The 19,994-nt window shown below is 32.0% G+C and overlaps 1 protein-coding gene across 1 annotated transcript in view; it reads right to left on the bottom strand.

Moving 5' to 3' along the window:
* Positions 1-335: 335 nt before the first annotated feature.
* The window catches only part of LOC124354919 (S phase cyclin A-associated protein in the endoplasmic reticulum), a 117,397-nt gene continuing 97,738 nt past the window's right edge, over positions 336-19,994 (bottom strand). Inside the window, exons 23-27 of the mRNA XM_046805727.1 lie at positions 14,710-14,847; positions 9,816-10,041; positions 8,694-8,843; positions 4,733-4,903; positions 336-1,070 (exon numbers count right to left, since the gene is read on the bottom strand). Of these exons, the coding sequence (XP_046661683.1) occupies positions 1,005-1,070; positions 4,733-4,903; positions 8,694-8,843; positions 9,816-10,041; positions 14,710-14,847 (751 nt within the window). The 3' untranslated portion in view covers positions 336-1,004. The remainder of the gene's footprint in view (positions 1,071-4,732; positions 4,904-8,693; positions 8,844-9,815; positions 10,042-14,709; positions 14,848-19,994) is intronic.

Genomic DNA, 19,994 nt, shown 5'->3' on the forward strand with positions numbered 1-19,994 from the left:
GATATAAATATATTTAAATATATTTTATATAGGCTATATTATGTTTAAACTATAAGGACAAAGACGTAAAGTTCACAGAGCCACTATAGTGGCCCGCGGCGCTCAAGGTACCGCATACGATGAGCCACTATAGTGGCTCACGGCGGTCAAAGGGTTAAACAAAGAATTCTGGAACACTCAAGTGATAGCCTAACGCTTGCCGGGTTTCATGTTCTTTGGCTATTATCACAATCCCGGATGTGTCAAATTATCAGAATTTCTTATTTTTAGATCATGTCTACTAGTCATTAATTCAGGGTAAATGGAGTTTTACTGTTAAAGAAAACACAAGGAACTTTAAAAAGCACCACATTGTAAGAACCTTTTATTGATATGTTATCATAGATCTGGTAATAATACTACAAATATCTTAATACTAAATGAAAGTAACATAAATAACATTCAATGTGTTATGGAATCTAATTACAAATATTATATCACATTCACAGTCCACATTGTGTTTCAGAATTGTTTTATAAAAACTAACATATTATTCAGTTTTCACAACAACAATCATGCACACTAAAGAGAACTAAAATATTTTTGTTATTTGTCCAAAAAGTTTAGTATATAGTAAGGTTTTATATTTGAGAACAATTCTTACATGTCACAGCAAAACAGTATTTTTATTGCAATTATGTTTAATCACTGCCATAAACCTACATTAATATAATCAATTACATCTTAAACATACACTCTATCTAAAAATATACAATTGCTTTGCAAAAATAAAGTTGTTGTAAAAAAAGACTAGAAAAATTAAAAAATATTGCTAGCTTGTGGATTTTTAAAATCACAGCCAAAAAGTAAGTACAACAGTTGGTGTTAAAGTTGCAATGGAATTGTTGCGATGCAGTAAATAAAAAGTAAAAGAAAATAACAATATTAAACACAGTGAAAAAGCAACAACAGATTAACCAATTTGAATACAAAAACAAAATAGAACTTAGAAATAATTTCACTTTTTACTTCAAAAGCTGGATAAGTGAATTGGTGCTTGCCGCTTCGGACTTTCTGAAGTCTTCAAGCAACTGAAACAGTAAATAAATGTAATGTTAATTAAGTTAAATATGGTAGATTACACATAATTTTACAGAATTAATTCAGATCTAAATAAGTATATTATTAATATTACGATAAATGTTTAGTAGTTAGAATACTGACTTATTACCAAGAATAATGTAGGGATAATTCTGCCTCAAAGTATATTCCATAAGTACCGCAGCCAAGAGAATAGGTTTACAGTGAAACTGTGTGGTTTTTAGCCTTGTTATATTGATAGGGCTATATCAGCAATTAAAACTAACACATAATAATAATAATAATAAGACAGATTATGAATAATAATAATAATAATATAGAAGTTAACTATTTATATTTATCCAATTTTAAAGAATAACAATAAATAAAGTAAATTATCGTTTAAAACTATATAAGGATTAATGAGAATAGTTGCCCATACAAATAATTCTACAATAACAAATTTTAAAAATATTGAATTTTTTAATTAATTGTAGAAATTTATCTTCACTTAATTTGTATAAAAATATCAAGTAACTTCATATACTGAAACATGCCACCAGAAGCTAAAAGCTGGGGCTTGTATTGTGATGTTAGTAATTTTGTTAAAATATTGGGTTCTTATTTATTTTTATTCTAAAAAATAGTTTAGATAGTAGTGAGAATGAACGTTTATCAGAGACGACAACTGAAACAAAACTTGTAAAGTGGAAGATAACAACAAAGTTGTCCTACAATACTGAAAGATATGTTTAGTAGATAGTTTATGTCTTGTACTTAAGAAGTGCTTAGTACTACAAACATTTAATAATAAGATATCCAGTCAAATCTATATCAAACAGAACTTTGATAACTTCAATGAATACAATATAAGTATTTTCAGAGCATTATTGTCACTTTATGCCAAGTTTAATCCAGCTTACAATAGGAATCCAATACCCAAATAAATGCATTGGAAAGAGTTAAAAATTAAAATTAAAAATAATATCTACAATTTAATAAATTATCTGTTTTTAATACCAATAGTATATTTTATATACCTTTTTTACGGGAAAAGAATTAGTTCAGTTTGTTTATGCTTAACTAAACTAAATGATTATTGAGTCATATTTTACATTGATTGTAGCCATTTATTATACATTTCATTATTTAATACAGAAAATGGTCAAGGGCGAAATTCAATAAATTTGAATTTTTTAAGAATTTTCATGAACTGTTAACCTTTTTAACAGTCACAGCTGTACTCTGTCTCTCAGTTACTCTATAAAAACTCTCATCAATGTAAGGATTTCAATACAAAAAGGATTCTACAAACGATTATTGTGCTTTTTAATAAGCCAATAAAACAACCATTACAACAATTATTACATCTTTAAATACTTAACCTCAGTTGGAAATATTAAAAATCAGACTATCCATTATCCCTAGACAAAAATATTATTTAGAAAATTACAAAAATAAGTAATCATAAATAAATCAGTTCTACTTGAGTTCATAAGTGCTTGTTCCATATAAAGAAATACTACAAACTGGTGTATAAAAATTTCACAAAACTTGCACGTTACACTGACCATTTACCAAATGGTTTCACCAGTGATAAAATGTCAAATAACAATAGCCGATGGCCGAACTCTCGCTTACCAACTGAGAACCTAATTGATGAAATGACCACAAGTGTGGTTTATTAATTACCAACCTAACAACGTAATTAGTAAAAACAAAATTGTCCCATCAGTGTAATGAGCTACCTGTAATGAACGTGATTATTTCATTCGTACTAATAGTTTGCTACACAATTAATCACAGAAAGTGGACCCCGTAATTGAAAGCCCCTCTTTTGTTCCTGATGTTGATGGCACTAATTTTAATTAATGGACAATATGCGCGGTTTCATTTAGCACCTGTTTAGTCCCATTGAGAGGTAAAGTGGAAAAATGTGGTTTGTGTTCAGAAGATATCCTAATTAACTAACTATAAGGGCATACCTTTCACGTTTAAATTATTACATACAGATTATACACAATATTGTATAAAAATAATAATGAATATAGAGAATAATCAATAGTTTTGCACATCCAATTTAATCAAGACTTAATTTCTGAGCAGCACATACTAACCTATTTAAAAATTGAAGAGTACAGATGTATTAAATTTTGTTTTGACTTAATAATTATGTTTCTATACTTGCATATAGTGAAATTAATTGGCAATCCAATGCAGTTTTGTTTGTATGATCAATGATTACAATAGTTAAGAAATTTATCTAATAATAATTACAATCCCAGGAATAAAATAATTCTTTTAAAACTTATAGTCAAAGTTAAACAGGACCGTTCCTAGGGTTAGTGGCACCCTGGGCAAGAGTAGCCTCCCTAACCACCACAAACATAAAGAGTAAAAATAATAACATATTTATATATAAATTTAGCCACAACAAAATTACAATATTTTTACTGGTATTTCATATTATAATACTAAGTAAACATAGTCTATGGCTGTGTTGTTATTATGCTTCCTGCTTTAGCCTGAAACCATGGTGACCTCCTCACTCTCTTCCAACAGCCCTAAAGTTAAACTCACAAGAATCAAATGGACATAATATCAACAGTTATGGAGTTCCTGTGACACAAACCAAACAGTCACTATTACACTATTGAGTGACAGATTCATGTAATCGTTTAAATTTATTTTCAATATGGAAAAATCAGAATCAGTAATTTACACAAAGGTAAATGGATAACGTGTTCAAAAGTAAGACAAAAGGCTTGCAATGTAAACAGTCAATAGTTATTGAAGGAAAATACACATCAGCAATGATGATACAATAAATGCTGCAGACTGGGGGCAATAGGCGAGTAAAGGGGGAGGAGAGAGGTCTGTATGGCGTCGACACATTAGTAAAGGGCAGGTGATCGAATTACGAGAGAACTAACTGGATCAGCCGCTGGACACACCTGAGCCGAGTGTTGCAGGTGCGACAATATGGTAGATATACACCAGACGCCAGTCAGGGTGCGAGAGAGGTTGATAATCTTGTTAGTTGGGAACAACGTAAGTCAGGTCCTGGTGTTCAGTACTCACATCTCACTTACAAACTTACAATGTTGAGTTTTACCACTACTAAATATTCCATTTTTGTTAACTTTTTCATTCAAGAACAAATTATGTGTTTATGTAAAAATTATTCTACACTGAGAAAATTTCAAAATATAAAATTGAATATATGGAATAAAGAACTATTGGAACTGGGTTACTACCAGAACTGCACATTCTTCTGCACTCATAATAGTTTAATCTAAAAATTTTATTGCAAAACAGGATATGTGAAAGAACATCAACAATATTTAATATATGGAATAAAGAACTATTGGAACTGGGTTACTACCAGAACTGCACATTCTGCACTCATAATAGTTTAATATAAAAATTTTATTGCAAAACAGGATATGTGAAAGAACATCAACAATATTTAATATATGGAATAAAGAACTATTGGAACTGGGTTACTACCAGAACTGCACATTCTGCACTCATAACAGTTTAATCTAATAATGTTATTGTAAAACAGGATATGTGAAAGAACATCAACAATGTTTAACTTTACGTTCCATCCTGACTTGACTCTTGATAGTTTGACCAAGTAAATAACAATCATAAGAATTCCTCCTCTCACCTCGTAGCTGAGCTCTTGCTCTAGTATCACCCTGTTCTCAGCGTTGCCATGGCAACAGGCCAGTAAAGTAGGGAACAGCTGACAGGAGAGTGAGGGGTCACTGAAGTACTCAAAGGGAAGGTTACAAAGTTGCTGAAGGACCGTTGGCATGTGACCTGACTGCAGCATCATCTGCAACACAATGCAAGCGGTTTATTAACTATTTCTATGTTTATTAACTATTTCTATGTTTATTACAGCAATTGATAACGTCATCACTAACCTTTCAGGTGTCGCGGTATCCGTGGTAAACACAGCCATCTCAGACCACTACGGCCAAGAGGCTGTAATTAGTGGCGAAAAAAATAGAAAGGGAGTCCAAAACTACTAAAACTATAAGAGACATAAGGCCAGGTAACATTGCTCTCCTCAACGCTTCCCTTTCCAAAGAAAATTGGGATTTCTTAAATCTACCACAGTCAGTAGAGCAGCACTTTAAATTGTTCTCCAAAAATTTTAATTACCATCTAAATTTATGCTGTCCTACTAAAACAATCAAAGTTTGCCCGAGAAAGGCAAACAACAAATGGATCACAAAAGGAATATTGGTATCGAGAGAAAAACTTAAATTTTTCTCCGAAATTCAAAAAACTACTTCAAACGAAGATTTCAAAATTTTTTTTCGGAATTACAAAAGAATTTACAAAAAAGTGATCCAAGCTGCGAAAGCATATGATGTCTCTAAATCAATCATCTCGTCAAAAAAATGTTTCCTAAAACTGTTTGGGGCATCATAAAAACAATAAAAATGAATCACAGACCCAAATAAAAATCAAAATAGGGGATAGGCTTGTAGAGGATGCGACTGAGGCTGCGAACGAGATTTTAACAGATTTTTCGCGTCTGTTGCTGGTGAGCAAGGTCCTAGTCCATCTCCTCCGCAAGTAAACCCCACACGAAGACAGAGCCCAGTGTCATCATTGGCTTTGGGTCCTGTAGTTGAGGATGAGCTCGAAAGAATTATTCAACAGCTCCCGGCAAAAAAATCAAACGATATTAATTTAATGTCTGTGTGGCTCATTAAAAGGTGCTCAAAGCATATTGTGAGTCCATTATCCCAATTAGTCAATCATTATTTTCAACAAGGAGTTTTTCCCTCGCTCCTTAAAATCGCGAAAGTAACTCCAATTTTTAAAAAAGATGATCCCAGCTCAACCAATAATTATAGGCCTGTCTCAATTTTGCCCGCATTGAGCAAAATTTTTGAAAAACTCTTTTAACTAGAATGCTTCAGTTTCTAAACAACCATAACCTGCTTTCCTGAACACCAATTTGGTTTCAGGAAGGGGAAATCGACTACAGACGCCGTTGTGAGTCTTGTCGAAATGGTTTGTAGAGGGGTTAGAGAGTCGAGACTCCACATTAAGTGTGTTTTCTCGACTTAATCTAAGGCATTTGACTGTGTTGACCACTCGAAATTGCTTGACAAACTTGAATCTCATGGCATCAGAGGCGTGCCGCTCCAATGGATTAGCTCATTTTTAGGCCACAGAACACAAATCGTCCAAATCTCAAACAAATTCTCTGAACCGATTCAGCTGAGCTATGGTGTCCCTCAGGGATCAATACTCAGTCCGATTCTTTTCCTCATCTATGTCAATGACATGGAGTCATCACTACTGCATGGAAAACTTGTGCAGTACGCTGATGACACGACACTTTGTTTCACCAACAAATCAAAAAACTATTCTGGAACAGCAAATTTTTCTTGACACCAACAATTGTGTCCAACACTTTAACAGCCTCAACCTCAAAGCAAAATTCTTCAAAATCAAATTTCTTGACTTTCGCGTTGCGATCAGGAAACTCCAATGACGGGCCAGCCGTTTTATTGGATGACTTTTTCCTGGAGGAAGTCGACTGTTCAAAATTCCTCGGAATATTCCTGGATCGGGGATTGACTTGGAATTATCACATTGATCATGTTTGCTCAAAACTGGCCTCGGGCATCTATGTATTGAGGTCTTTAGCCAAATACTGCCCCCAGTCAGGTACTGATGACGGCTTATTATGGCTTGATCTACCCCCACCTCACCTACGGTTTGGTGCTGTGGGGAGCCAGCGCAAACTATCATTTTTTCAGGGCATTCAAATTGCAGAAGCAAGCGATTCGCATAATCGCACAGCTAAGGTTCAGAGAAACATGCAAGGAAGCTTTTAAAAAACTGCAACTGTTGACTCTGCCGTTGTCTCTACATCCTAGAGACAATCTTTTTTTGTATGTCTAAATGTGCCATGACACGTGGCCGAGACATACATTCGTATGGGACAAGAGGCAGAGATACCTACCGAACTGGAAGTCACACAGGACGGGGGTTTTACGAACACTTGCCTTCGCAGGCAGGAGTTCGTTTTCTCAACAAGTTGCCAAATTCAATCAAAAACGCCCCAACGCCCAAGGCATTAAAAGCTCGTTTAACACGCTTTTTTAGCGTCTCAAGCATTTTATAGTGCGGACGGAGTTTATGGCATTCGACTGGGTGACCGCACAATTGGAACACTGACAACCAGCGTTGGAAAATGGGAAAATTGGCATGAGAGAATGTGGGGCGACTGAATTTCTGTATGTTTGACTGGTCTCAATGTGGAGTGATTGGTCCAAATTATAAAAAAATGAAAAATGACTATTGCTATACATTTTTGTAATGTTCTGGCAAAAATAAAATGATTTGATTTTGATTTGATTTGATTTCTCAGAAGATTTTAATGATTTACAAGGTTCTTTTTAAATAAACCACTGCTAATCTGTTTTTCAAGCTACAACCTTTCTAGAAAAACTACTGTTTTCATAAAGAAATCAATTTTCAACAAATAATTTCCTAAATGTTTGTAGTACATTATCAGGTAAACATCAAATATTAAAAGGTTTTATAATATATTTGTCTTCAACAGTATAAACAAATTTGTTTACAAAAGAAATTTGAAGTCACTTTAGAATAAATTATAAAGAATTACTAAATCGTCCAAAAAATGTAATTTTTTAAAAGTGTAATAATTTGTTTTTTCTTTAATAAATTATTTAAAAAAAATGCATATATGTAGTAAATTATATGAAAATAAGGGTGTTGCATATAAACCCTATGGTTTTTTTTTTTTTTCTAAACTCACTCAATGTATGGGAATTTGGAGGATACAAATAGTTCTCAATAATATTTTATTCATGGGAGGAGAGTAGAGTTGTTGATAAAGAATTAATAGAAAAGAATAAATATCCAATCATCAAACTTATCTTCTCAATCTTCTGTCCCAGATAGTGTGTACAAATCAAACTTTTTACTACATTTTAGAATACAAAGTTCTTTTTATAATTTGCAATTTAATTAATAGTGTTTGAACCTCAACTTTATCCACTGAATGAATACTGGTGGCAATATTTCATATTACCTGGCTTTTTGTTTTAAAGTATTGATCAGCTACTAGTAAACAGCAATGATTAAAAAATTGCAGGTTGATTCTTTAAATAATTTCCAACCTCTTACTCTTAATTCACTGTTAAACGCAACTAGAAAGTTTTAAATATTTAATATTACAGTGAGATACTGGCAAACTTTAATAATATCAACCAAGATTTTGTAAAATAATATTAAAAATAAATTAATACATGCACAACAAATCCCAAGGCAAAGTAATTTTTGAACAAAGTGATGGATGTGAATATAAGAATGATTGATGAAGTCTTCTGCCAACCATTTAGAGGCTCATCCAATCAATGAAGAGATGATACTGATTTCATCGCTACAACATCAAAAACTATCAAAGTAGATTTCAATTAAGTCTAATAACATTTTTTTTCAAGATCTTTTTATTAGATTTAAATGACTACATGTCCAAAAGTAAAATGACTTAGATAACAGTCAAATCTAACTGGACATGAAATTTTATTAAAACTAAAATTTACGTGTACATAAAATCATAAACTAACCTGGTTGTCATGATGCATGACAGCGAAGTAGCCGACAACTTCAATGACCTGATGGAGAAGATCTCGCTCATCCGCTTGACAGCAGTACCATAGCAGGTAGCTGGCGATGTGCCGCAACTGGAGTGACATGCCTTCAGCTCCCAGTACACTCTGTAAAAGCGAAACGTTAACTTATCTCTGCAAAAGTTCTCAACCTTTTTGAAACTTACAGTTAGTGTTTTATAATCGATTAAATCACATCTTTATTCCCCAAAATGCAAACGCAACATGTTAAGAATAAAATACATGTACATTGTCAACAAGATTGTATCGACTAAAACACAAAATAATAAAAGTACTGTTATTAATCAACAGAAACACATAACATTTATTTCAAAATTAAAATTTTACATCAACAATTAATCAACAGAAACACATAACATTTATTTCAAAATTAAAATATTACATCAACAATTAATCAACAGAAGCACATAACATTTATTTCAAAAATTAAAATTTTACATCAACAATTAATCAACAGCAGCACATAACATTTATTTAAAAATTAAAATATTACATCAACCCACTGACTTTCTACTATTTGTACTTTGGAAGTAGCAAGTCATATTTTCCCTTTAGAATTAATGCTCCTTTCATAATTATGGTCTAAGACAGCCTTGAGCAGCTATAACTTTACTACTTTACTTTTTGTGGATTAAAAACCCATATGATATGCAGCCAATTTACTATAAACAATCATGTAATTATAAGAGGTTTACTGATTTTAACTTCTCTAGATTTTGTTGGGAGCAGGAAAGCCGGTTTAATTGTTCAAATCTTTTTTTTGTAACTACAAAGTTGATTACATTTTTATTTAACTATCTTCATAAGACCTTTCTTTCTTAAAATATGGCAATTTTTTAGAAAAATTGTTAAAAAAATATGGTTTTGACAGGACAACATTACCACCTCTATAGATTAAGGATTAAATGTCTGTGATTTACTTTTATGTAAAAAAACAGTCCACCAGTCAGATATTGTGGATATTCTCTAATCCTAGGATAACAATGAAAGTGGTATATTCAATTTGGGGTTATAAAAGGTTTTTTCATAATACATCCCTTTATTTTAAAACATAGTTACCTGGAACATTTGAAGGTCGAGATGAGCAACCGCCCTGAGCAGCTGAAGTGTAGCCTTGGTGACAGTGATAGTGTGGTGAGGGAGAGGTGGTAGAGGTGAGGCCACATCCCTTGCAGGGGCACCCTGGTGCAGCAACATCCCGTACAGCATGGACACTCCACCCACCAGCTCTGTCACTCTCAGCGTAGCCACCAGCTGGGTGGGGTCACCTCTCGCCAGTCCACACCTGCAATGTGACAGGCCGCTAAGATATTATTTAGTTCATCATCATCATCATCCGACGTTTCCGTTATCACAGGTCGTCATACACAGCCTCCTCCACTTTTGTCTGTAATTCCACACTTGGTCCTCCCATCTTCCTCTTGGTCTTCTTCCTCTTTCCTCCTTCTCCAGTGCTATTCTAGGCATTCTATTATCTCCCATCCTCTTTCCATTGTCTCTTGCAGTGAAACTACCTTCAAACTTTCTCTGGTTACTTCGTTCCTTATTCTATCTCTTCTTGTAGTCTTCTCTATCCCTCTTAAAAATCTCATTTCTGCAGCTTGCAATCTGCTTAAATCATTTTTAGTCCACGTCCACGTCTCTGCTCCATATAATAAAATTGGTTGGAAATAAGATTTATACATCAATACTTTTGATTCTTTCCCAATGTTCCAACTCCACACAATCTTCTTCACCATATTGAAAAACTTTCCACTCTTCCATATTCTGTTTCCTATCTCTCCTCTTATTGTGCCCCTATCTGTTATGATACTTCCTAAATAACAGAATTCCTTCACCTTTTCAAGTCTTTTTCCTTCAACTAACACTTCTTTGTCATTTCCTTCCCTTCTCTCTACTTTCATTTACTTTAGTTATATTATTTAGTTACCATTACAAAAATTGGCTAACACAGAACAACTACACTAATTTTCTACAATCTTTAATTGATCATTGTCGTTGTCTTGAAATTTGGTATTGGTCATAAAAACAGAAATTTCTTCTTTCTTTTTGGAACGAAAAGCACATAGACAGTACATTTTTGCAAGGTCAAAATTTTTTCTTACACTCATATAATAAAAATATTACTGAAAAAAAGTACTAACATTACATAACTTAAGTTTGTTTTATTGAAATATACACTCCATTAGACAAAATATCGAGTTACGACAATAAGGAATTTAAGAAACGATTATTGTTTTGACAAATGATATATGCAACCAACACTCATCTAGTACATTACATTCAATAGCTGCTCTTCCTCTTTCATTCCTCGTGTCATTTGATTTAATACAATTATTAATCACACAATAAAAAATTTAGATAGAAGATTGCTCTACGTCCATAAATAAACACATCACGCCATACTGATTGCTGAGGCGAAATAAAACACTAATAGCTCTTAAACGGTTTATTCTAATAAAAAATAAAATATTTGTATATATTTGTAACTGTTACGATTAAAAAAAAATACTTGACTTTATGATATGTATTATACATGGGATTACAAGTTTGATTTCTTTATCTTTTGTCTTTCGGTTGACGTGCTTAAATTTGCAATTAGAACAATATTTCACAGTGAAATATTAATTTTTAAAACAATGAAATTTTATACTTGTTGAAATACTGTACATTGTACAACTCAAACGGTTAAATAACTATGATAATAATCTATAATAATATTAGTCAGACTTTATTCCATAGTAACAAATTTAATAGTAATTGTATAAACCGATAGATACAATAGAGTATCGAAGGACCCAACCCAAAATTTCAAAAAGCCGTGATCTTAATATTAACACTGATAATTATGCGTTAACTATCAGTGTTAGTATGACCGAGTCATACCCGAGTCAAAGTAATATTTCAAAATAAAAAGGTACTGTTAGTTAATTATTGATATATCAGGCACATATTCAGTAACAGTAATAAATGCACTCACATTCTTTTTTTTTATTTGTTTCAGGTTTGGTAACTTAACCAACAACTGAAATTTAAAACTAATATAAACATATTGTTTATGTCTTTGAGTAAATTAAGATCCATTAATAAAAGTATCGAGTCATACTTAAACTAATATGATTGAGCTCATTTGTAAAAGTTTTTTTATTAATTATCAAGTAAAAACACAAAAATTTACATAATGGGAAATAGCATTTCGAAACAAACATTAAATAGTGATTTCTTCTTAATATGATATAAGAATTAACTTCATAAAAATTATTATTATTAATGACTTGGTAAATCGCATTCAGCTACATCCTCTATGTATCAAAATGGTGAACCATCCTTAAATCTCATTACTTATATATTTGCAAATCTCGACCAAAAAATCACATCATCATGTCATATAAAATGCTTAAAAGGTTTAATGCTTTCATGGAACTACTGAAAAATACGGACACAGAATTCTGTGACCGTTAAAGGGAACATTACGGGTATATTCACTCAACGTGTCCAGTGATGTGGACATTTGTTGGACTTTCGGCCAAAATGTCACATTTGATTTAAACGCTACCAACCAGGCAAGCGTGAGAGTAAATACGGGCAAAAAACAAACAATTAAGCGATTGGTAAGTAAATATTAGAGTGCGGTGCTCCGGCGACGGATTAGAGTCCTCCCTCCGTCTCGTAATTAACTTGGACTGACTAATTAAACGTGATGCCATGTAACGAATTCGCAGTATCATCTCTTCCTGTGTCACTGTCAATTACACACGTCTGACTGTCGCTCGCTCGTGCTGAAGTCAGCTCATTAATTGCCAACACCAAGCAAACTGATATCAGCACCCTCTCGCTACAAAGACTCACCAACTACTGTAATGTGTTACTATTATTAATGATCACTTCCAGACTTATTTCATAATGAGCTTGTAAGCAATTTTAGTGACAGAGATAGTCATAAGGCAATCCTTCATTTTAATTTGAAATCTCCCAATATTTTTACATAATTTTTAGTGATGTTTTAACTTTTTTAGTAAATGTATATACTTTAATAAAGTTTTTTAATTTACAAAGTTAAAAATATACATACAACTTTTTATTCTGTAAAGCATTAATAGCAAGGCCATTTTCATCATGATATTTCACAAAAGACTTAAAAGGCCTCACAGAGCAAAAAGTTATTGGTGGTTGTGGATTTTTAATATAATGATTTAAAAAAAAACAATATTGGAATACGTTAAGAATTTTAAATATTTGGGCACAAGGATTGATTGATTATCATATGAAATGGGATATGCACATAAAAAAAAAACTTAACGGCTAGACTAAGACCATACACATAAATTTTTAATCATATGAGGAATTACCTGCCTAGTAGAACTTACAAACTGGTCTATTCTGCTCTAAGTGAGTCTTTGTTAAGATATGGACTAAGATCCTGGGGTAATGCATCAAACTCAACCCTGATGCAGTTACAAACTATTCAAACTAAAATAGTAAAAATAATCAGTAACATTGACTCTTCTGCTATGGTAGTCAATCCAATCAATGCTCTATTACCAAATGACAAATATGATGCCTGTACAAAATCTTTTTCAGTTTCTATTTATTGTTAATTATTATTTTTCAAATGCATACAAAATTAAAAATTAACATGGGGTATAATTCTAGAAAATATGTTTAGGTGGTACCAAACGTAAAAAAATACACAAAAAGAGATAGGCAGTACTTGGTTCCTACTTTATTAAATGGCTTGCCTAGAGATCTTAGAGAGATATCTAGTTTTATAGTTTTAAAATCATAGATGAGGAAATAGATGTTTAAAAATATCAATTGAGACAAAGTTACTGATGTTATGTTATAGAATAATTTGAAATAGCAATTTAAGCAAACATTTGTTATTGTAGACACTTGGAGCAATTGGAAAAACTTATAAATACTATACTAAATGTAAAGAATACAATACTAAGTTTTTTTTGTGTGGAGTCACCTGATGATGAAACCTTTGGTTTCGAAAGGCCTCGTCCAAAAAATAAATAAATTGGAAAAGTATTGTATTCTTTACATTTAGTAGTATTTATTTGTTATTGTGTTGAAATTGTATGCTTTGTTATTTATGATGCTTTATTGTTGTTATATTATTATGTTGCTACAGATTTTGTATTCTTTGTTATGTTTTTTTGTTATAGTTTTATATTCTTTATCTGGGACAGTCTAGTGAAGATTTCACACATATTTTGGGGATTTTTATCTGTTTTCTTATAACTTGGTGTTCTACTTTATTGTTGATATTATAGGATTTTTTTTACATAACATGTTTTTAAGTTTGTTTAGTATCCGGTCAATATCTTGAATGAATGACAATTTCTGACTGAACTTTATAATTGAAATTTTTGTAAAAGTTTATGTTATTTGAAACTGCGGACAAGCCTTGTATGGCTTTTGCAGTTTCTAGCAGATTGCAAATATATAAATTTAGTTGAATAATAATAAAAAAAATAAAATAAAAAACTGATGTTACATAATAATTGAATAAAATTATGTGTTTTTTTTAATGAAGAATCAGGGTAAAAATTAATTTTTTAGATTTGTTAATTTATTATGTAAATACTACATAGAATATAGCTTGGGAAATGAACAAACAAGCTGTGAACAAACAAATGTAACCTAGATCATTATTGTTTACATTTCTAGACATAAGTATAGTTTTATAGAGGTTTTTAGTTTGAGTAATGATTGTTCTGCTGACTGTTGACTGAATGTCTTTTGTTGTTTGTTAGGTAAGTTTTTCTTAAAATATATCATATATTGGATTTGGGTCATAATAATCTGCTGTCATTAGTTACTGCTCAACCAGCAGTTTTTATAAATTACTCTTATAAATTAAACAATTGGAACTGAGAGCTAGAACTACAACAAGTCAATCTGTTAAGGGCTCCTCATATAAAAAGGGTTGATATGTTCTCCTGACCTGGTCTGCGCAAGAGTGGTGAGCAGTAGAATGGCACTGAGCAGGAATGCAGCAGCCTGCGGGTTGTTATCTATTGGGTCTCGTACACTGCTGCAGTATAGTGCCAACTTGTCCACCACACCAACACTCACAGTGTAGCTGGAACACAACAGTTTTTGGGTATAATACGAGAATCTCAACAACAAAGTTTCTCTTGCCAGTGATCTTAACCACCTGTGAACATTTAAAATAGTTAAGGAACAGAAGTAGGGAAAATAAACATAAACTAGGCCAATAAAGACAAACTTATAATTTAAAAACCTCAAAACAAAGTGGACTTCACTAAAAACCTTCACACCTTCACACAATCAGAATGTCTTTTTAAAAACCTTATCAGGCTCCCCAAGCCATCTTGAAAGAAGTGGATAGGAACAAAGGAGAATGGACCTGTTACCCAGCGTTAGTCGCCAGATAGGTAATGACCAGCCTTAGTACTCACTAGACTCTCTGTAGATATTAACTATAACTTGACAATTCATAATTTATTATTACTAGTGGATAGGAACAAAGGAGAATGGACCTGTTACCCAGCGTTAGTCGCCAGATAGGTAATGACCAGCCTTAGTACTCACTAGGCTCTCTGTAGATATTAACTATAACTTGACAATTCATAATTTATTATTACTAGTGGATAGGAACAAAGGAGAATGGACCTGTTACCCAGTGTTAGTCGCCAGATAGGTAATGACCAGCCTTAGTACTCACTAGACTCTCTGTTGATATTAACTATAACTTGACAATTCATAATTTATTATTACTATCCACCTCCTACTGTACAAACTGTAATATCTGAGGAACATACTGTGGGTTTTCTATATTACATAGCTCTATACTAATATCTTAACAATATAACCTCATCTGTTAATTTCCCCAAAATTAATTTAAAAAAAAATATTTTTCTTTTTTTTTTTAAGACCAATTCACACCTGTTGAAGAATAATCCAAAAACATCCCAAATGAGGACCTTCATCATATTACTGATTTTACTTTATATTACAATTCCATAATTCAACGATGTTTAATACATTCACTGCAGCATGAGTCACCGTTGACTCAAAGTACACTTATAGTTGAGAACCCTACCAGATTTCACCGAATCAACTCTATTTGTGGAACGTATATTTTTAACCATTTTTTACTGATTAATTTCATATTTGATGTGGACAAAAGTATATTTAATAATTATTACAATAAAGAGTATTATTACGCATGAGTCACGGACATGAACTGTACTGCTACACAGTTATTTCTCATTTGAAGCATGAGTCACCTATGCTCTGACATGCTCTGATTGTTCACACAGATTTCAGCTGCCATCAATATCTGCTGCACTATTGCATCACCCTCCAAGGTTACAGGTAGATGTTTTACATTAGTCATGTTTTGGAAGTTTATTCAATAACTCAGTATTGGTCTAATTAAATATAACCAGTTTGCAGCATCGGTCACAGGTGACTCATGGCAGTAAAAAAATAAACAGGTACACAGTGGTGTTCCCTTATAGACACAATCTGGTAGTTCTGTCAATTTCCACTAGACTATCAGATGCCAGAGTTCACCATCATTATAAGTTACCAGTGACTCACCTTTCAATATGAGATAGATTACAAAAATTAACACCGCAGTAAATGTATTATTCAATTTGTAATTTATTATGAAAATACCATTAATGGTTTTAAATAAAATTAATAATATTATCGTTAAAAGTCCATATAGACCCTAAAAATTATGCAGTAGTCACTGTCTTGCGACCTGTCGGTGGAGTCAAGGCCACCCTAGTCGCTATTTTCCCAGCACACTATTTCAAGTCACAAAAGGAAACTTCAAAGATGTTGATATTTGTACATGTAAGCAAACAAGGCTCCTTCACATCGTATGAGTGTTGTTCATGTGATTTTCAAATTTTTTATGGAGGGCATAAAACACAGTAGTTTATGTGAGTGTCCTTAAGCATTTTTCCTTCTTTTGAAAATGTTCATACATTACAAAACTTCCAAGAACAATTTTAAATGTTTAAGCTTGGAACATAATACTACTAGTAATGTTTTAATAAGTAATTCAACAATTTTTCATAAATTCATTTAAATTTTATTTTTTTACTCCTTTGAGGTTATTAGTAATGACTCCTAAATCCGCTACGGATATAGAGTCTAATGTTAAACTTTGCTGTTGCGTGATTAATCCTCTAATATATCTAGCTGCTAATAACGTATATTTCACAGAACAATAACAAAAGGAGCAAAGAATTAAGACCACAACTCAATTTTTTTTCCACTAGGCTGCATCAATGAAACATATAAACAAATCATGTTTCCCAGACACCGTCTGGACAGCTGGTCCGCATTTCCAGGCCAAACTGAAGTGTCAGTAAGGAAGGTTACTCCATTTAAAACAAGCTTGAAAAGTTTCAATTATCTGCACCAAGAGTGCAGCACATATCACATAAAATAACAGAGACCTGTAATAATGCTGTCTCATAACACACATAACAAATTACATAGACAAGTTGTATGTTGTTGTATTAGGCTTAAAAATGGCACAATCTCTGCATAAGAAAACACTTTATAGTAATGCTACTGTCCAGTCCGGACAGTGGTCTGCAATGAAATTGTTAACAACATAATAATACACATAAACTGATGCTATAGAATGTAAAAATGGTTGCTGTTGTAAAAACAGCTGAGGAAAACAATAGATCTGCAATGCTATATATAGTGAAGAGTAATTTCAGCCGATTCTAAAACTTCTACATACAATTGTGATATTTATAGAATATTTACAAACTTGTTTGATAAAACTAAAGGAAAAATTTCATTAAAAACATTCAGTAGACTAGTAATGACTGTTACATAGTCAATAAGACATTATTAGAATAGGAAATAAAATTAAAAGTTGAAAGTTTTTGCAAACTGTGCTCGTCAACAATCTCCCTAGGCCCACCTACTAAATCAAAACACATTTCGTCAGTGATCCACAATGGGCTAATGCCATTACATTATAATGTTATATGACATGTGTACTTACTAACAGATTAAATACTAAAGTGGAATTGTTACGCAAACATACTTGTAAATTGTAATATATAGTTCATTTATTACTTTTATTGTAAATATAATATCTTAATGACATACATTTGTTAAGACCTGTAAATACTTTAACCTAAAGTTTAGGTAGAAACAAATAAAACCATATACACAATAATGTACATTAGGCATATATAATGCAAATAAGTATTCATCCAAAACTCTTTATATTTATCATACTATACAACACAAAGCAGTTATAAAAATTTTGGAAACAACTTAAAAATTAATTATATGAATTAACAATATATCTTAAATCTGATTCATTCCATTTACAAAATCTCCAAATGTTGAAAAGATTTTCAGTGCTGCAGTTCAACAAGAAACATTATGACAAGTGAAGTGGAGGCAGTTTGATTGAAAGTGTGGGCAGAGGACAAAGAGGTTGGGGGAGGGTTGTGGGCAACAATTCATGCTCCACCACCTCCTTTCCTCCCCCATCGCCTTCGACAATTATGGCTAAAAACCCAAGCCACCATTTCAAAGATGGAGCGGAATTGCTGCTACTATAATTTTCTTGAATTGTGATTTCTTTATACACATGAAGGAGCATTGCAGATATGTTCTTTTTTCAATAATGACAGCATTGAGAAAAGAAAAAGAGGGCTGGAAAGAAAAAAGCCACTGAACTGAATAAAGCTTCAATATTGATTCTAACAAAATCACATGAAAGCTTCACTAATTTGATTAGTCTTTTATTTTAATGCCACAGTACACATTATAAAACAATCAGAAAAATATTATTTTTACCTTTATAATTTTTTTTAGTATTGTGAAATCATGTGTTTGATTGTTTTAGAAAAATCTAACAGATTATTTATGTACATATTTTTGCTAAACCGTAAAAAAATAACCACAGTCTTTATATTAGCTTATGCAGTGTACCTATACCTTATGTTTAATTATTTGTATACCAGATATTGTAAACAAAGCAAAATATAGTTATCACATGGCATTTTTATTTAATTTTAACCAACCACAGCTGTTATTAAGTTGATCTATGGAGTGATAATAATTGCCTGAGCAATACATGTGCGTTTTAGTAATTGCCTGTTTTAAACTAAAGAAAAAGCTCTCATAATATTATCATTAGAACTTTGAAATCCTGTGGGGCAGAGCCGTATAGTTAAATGTATTTTAAATCCTAAAAAGACACACACACAGAGTAAGAGCTTTCGATTGATACCAAATATGTATATAAAATAATAGTTTTATATACCTAAAACAACCATACAGACATCAAGAATTTCTTTTAATTATTGGCTAGTAGTTGGCACAGTAGTTAGTGACGCCTATCACTCAAAGGACTGGAAACACTTCATTTCTGTCTATCTGTTTGTCTGCACGATATCTTGAAAAGGAACTAACCAATAGACTAGAAATTTTGCATGAAGCTTCATTTCTATATAAGCAACGTAGAGGAAAGATGGTGATGCACATCAGCTCATGGGATTTGGCTGAGTGTTATCGAACACTTTAACATTGGTATTATGAGGCAACAAAAAAATTGCAGTATAAATAAATGTTTAAACAAACACAGAACAATCATATAATATGTCTAACATAGTAACACATATAATGAAATGGGCTGTAGACTTGAAATTTTGCACACAACCACAGCAGAGCCTGTTGCATGACACATTATGTGGCGTACTTCCAACTTGTTTAGATAGGATGTTGCAAGCTGCCCAACTCAAATGTCTAGTGATCTGTGTAGATGAGTATTTAAAAATGTTTAAAATATTATGTATGTATGTATGCTCCCGGCGGAGCAAGTACTTTTTGCGATTCAATGTTTATTGAAATTATATATATATTATATATGTATATATAATTATATATATGTATATAATTTATACAGCTAATTTAAGTTTATTTCCAACATACATAGTTATTGTACAAAGTGCAAAAGCAATTTTATTATTTATACACTATACAAAAGTATGCCTTTTAAAAATTGTTTGAATATGCACATTTTATCTTTGTAATAATTTGTTTAAATATGTCACATCATAGACTCCCTTAGTACTTATAAGACAAAAATATATAAATAGTTAATACTCTAAAATTGTGTATCATCAATCACTTCTACATATTTTAATTCTTAGGTACGTAATGTTGCAAGTCTAAATTTTAATATTAGATGTTGCGTTCATCATATTT

This window comes from Homalodisca vitripennis, chromosome 2, assembly GCF_021130785.1.
Source record: "Homalodisca vitripennis isolate AUS2020 chromosome 2, UT_GWSS_2.1, whole genome shotgun sequence".
Classification (NCBI taxonomy): domain Eukaryota; kingdom Metazoa; phylum Arthropoda; class Insecta; order Hemiptera; family Cicadellidae; genus Homalodisca; species Homalodisca vitripennis.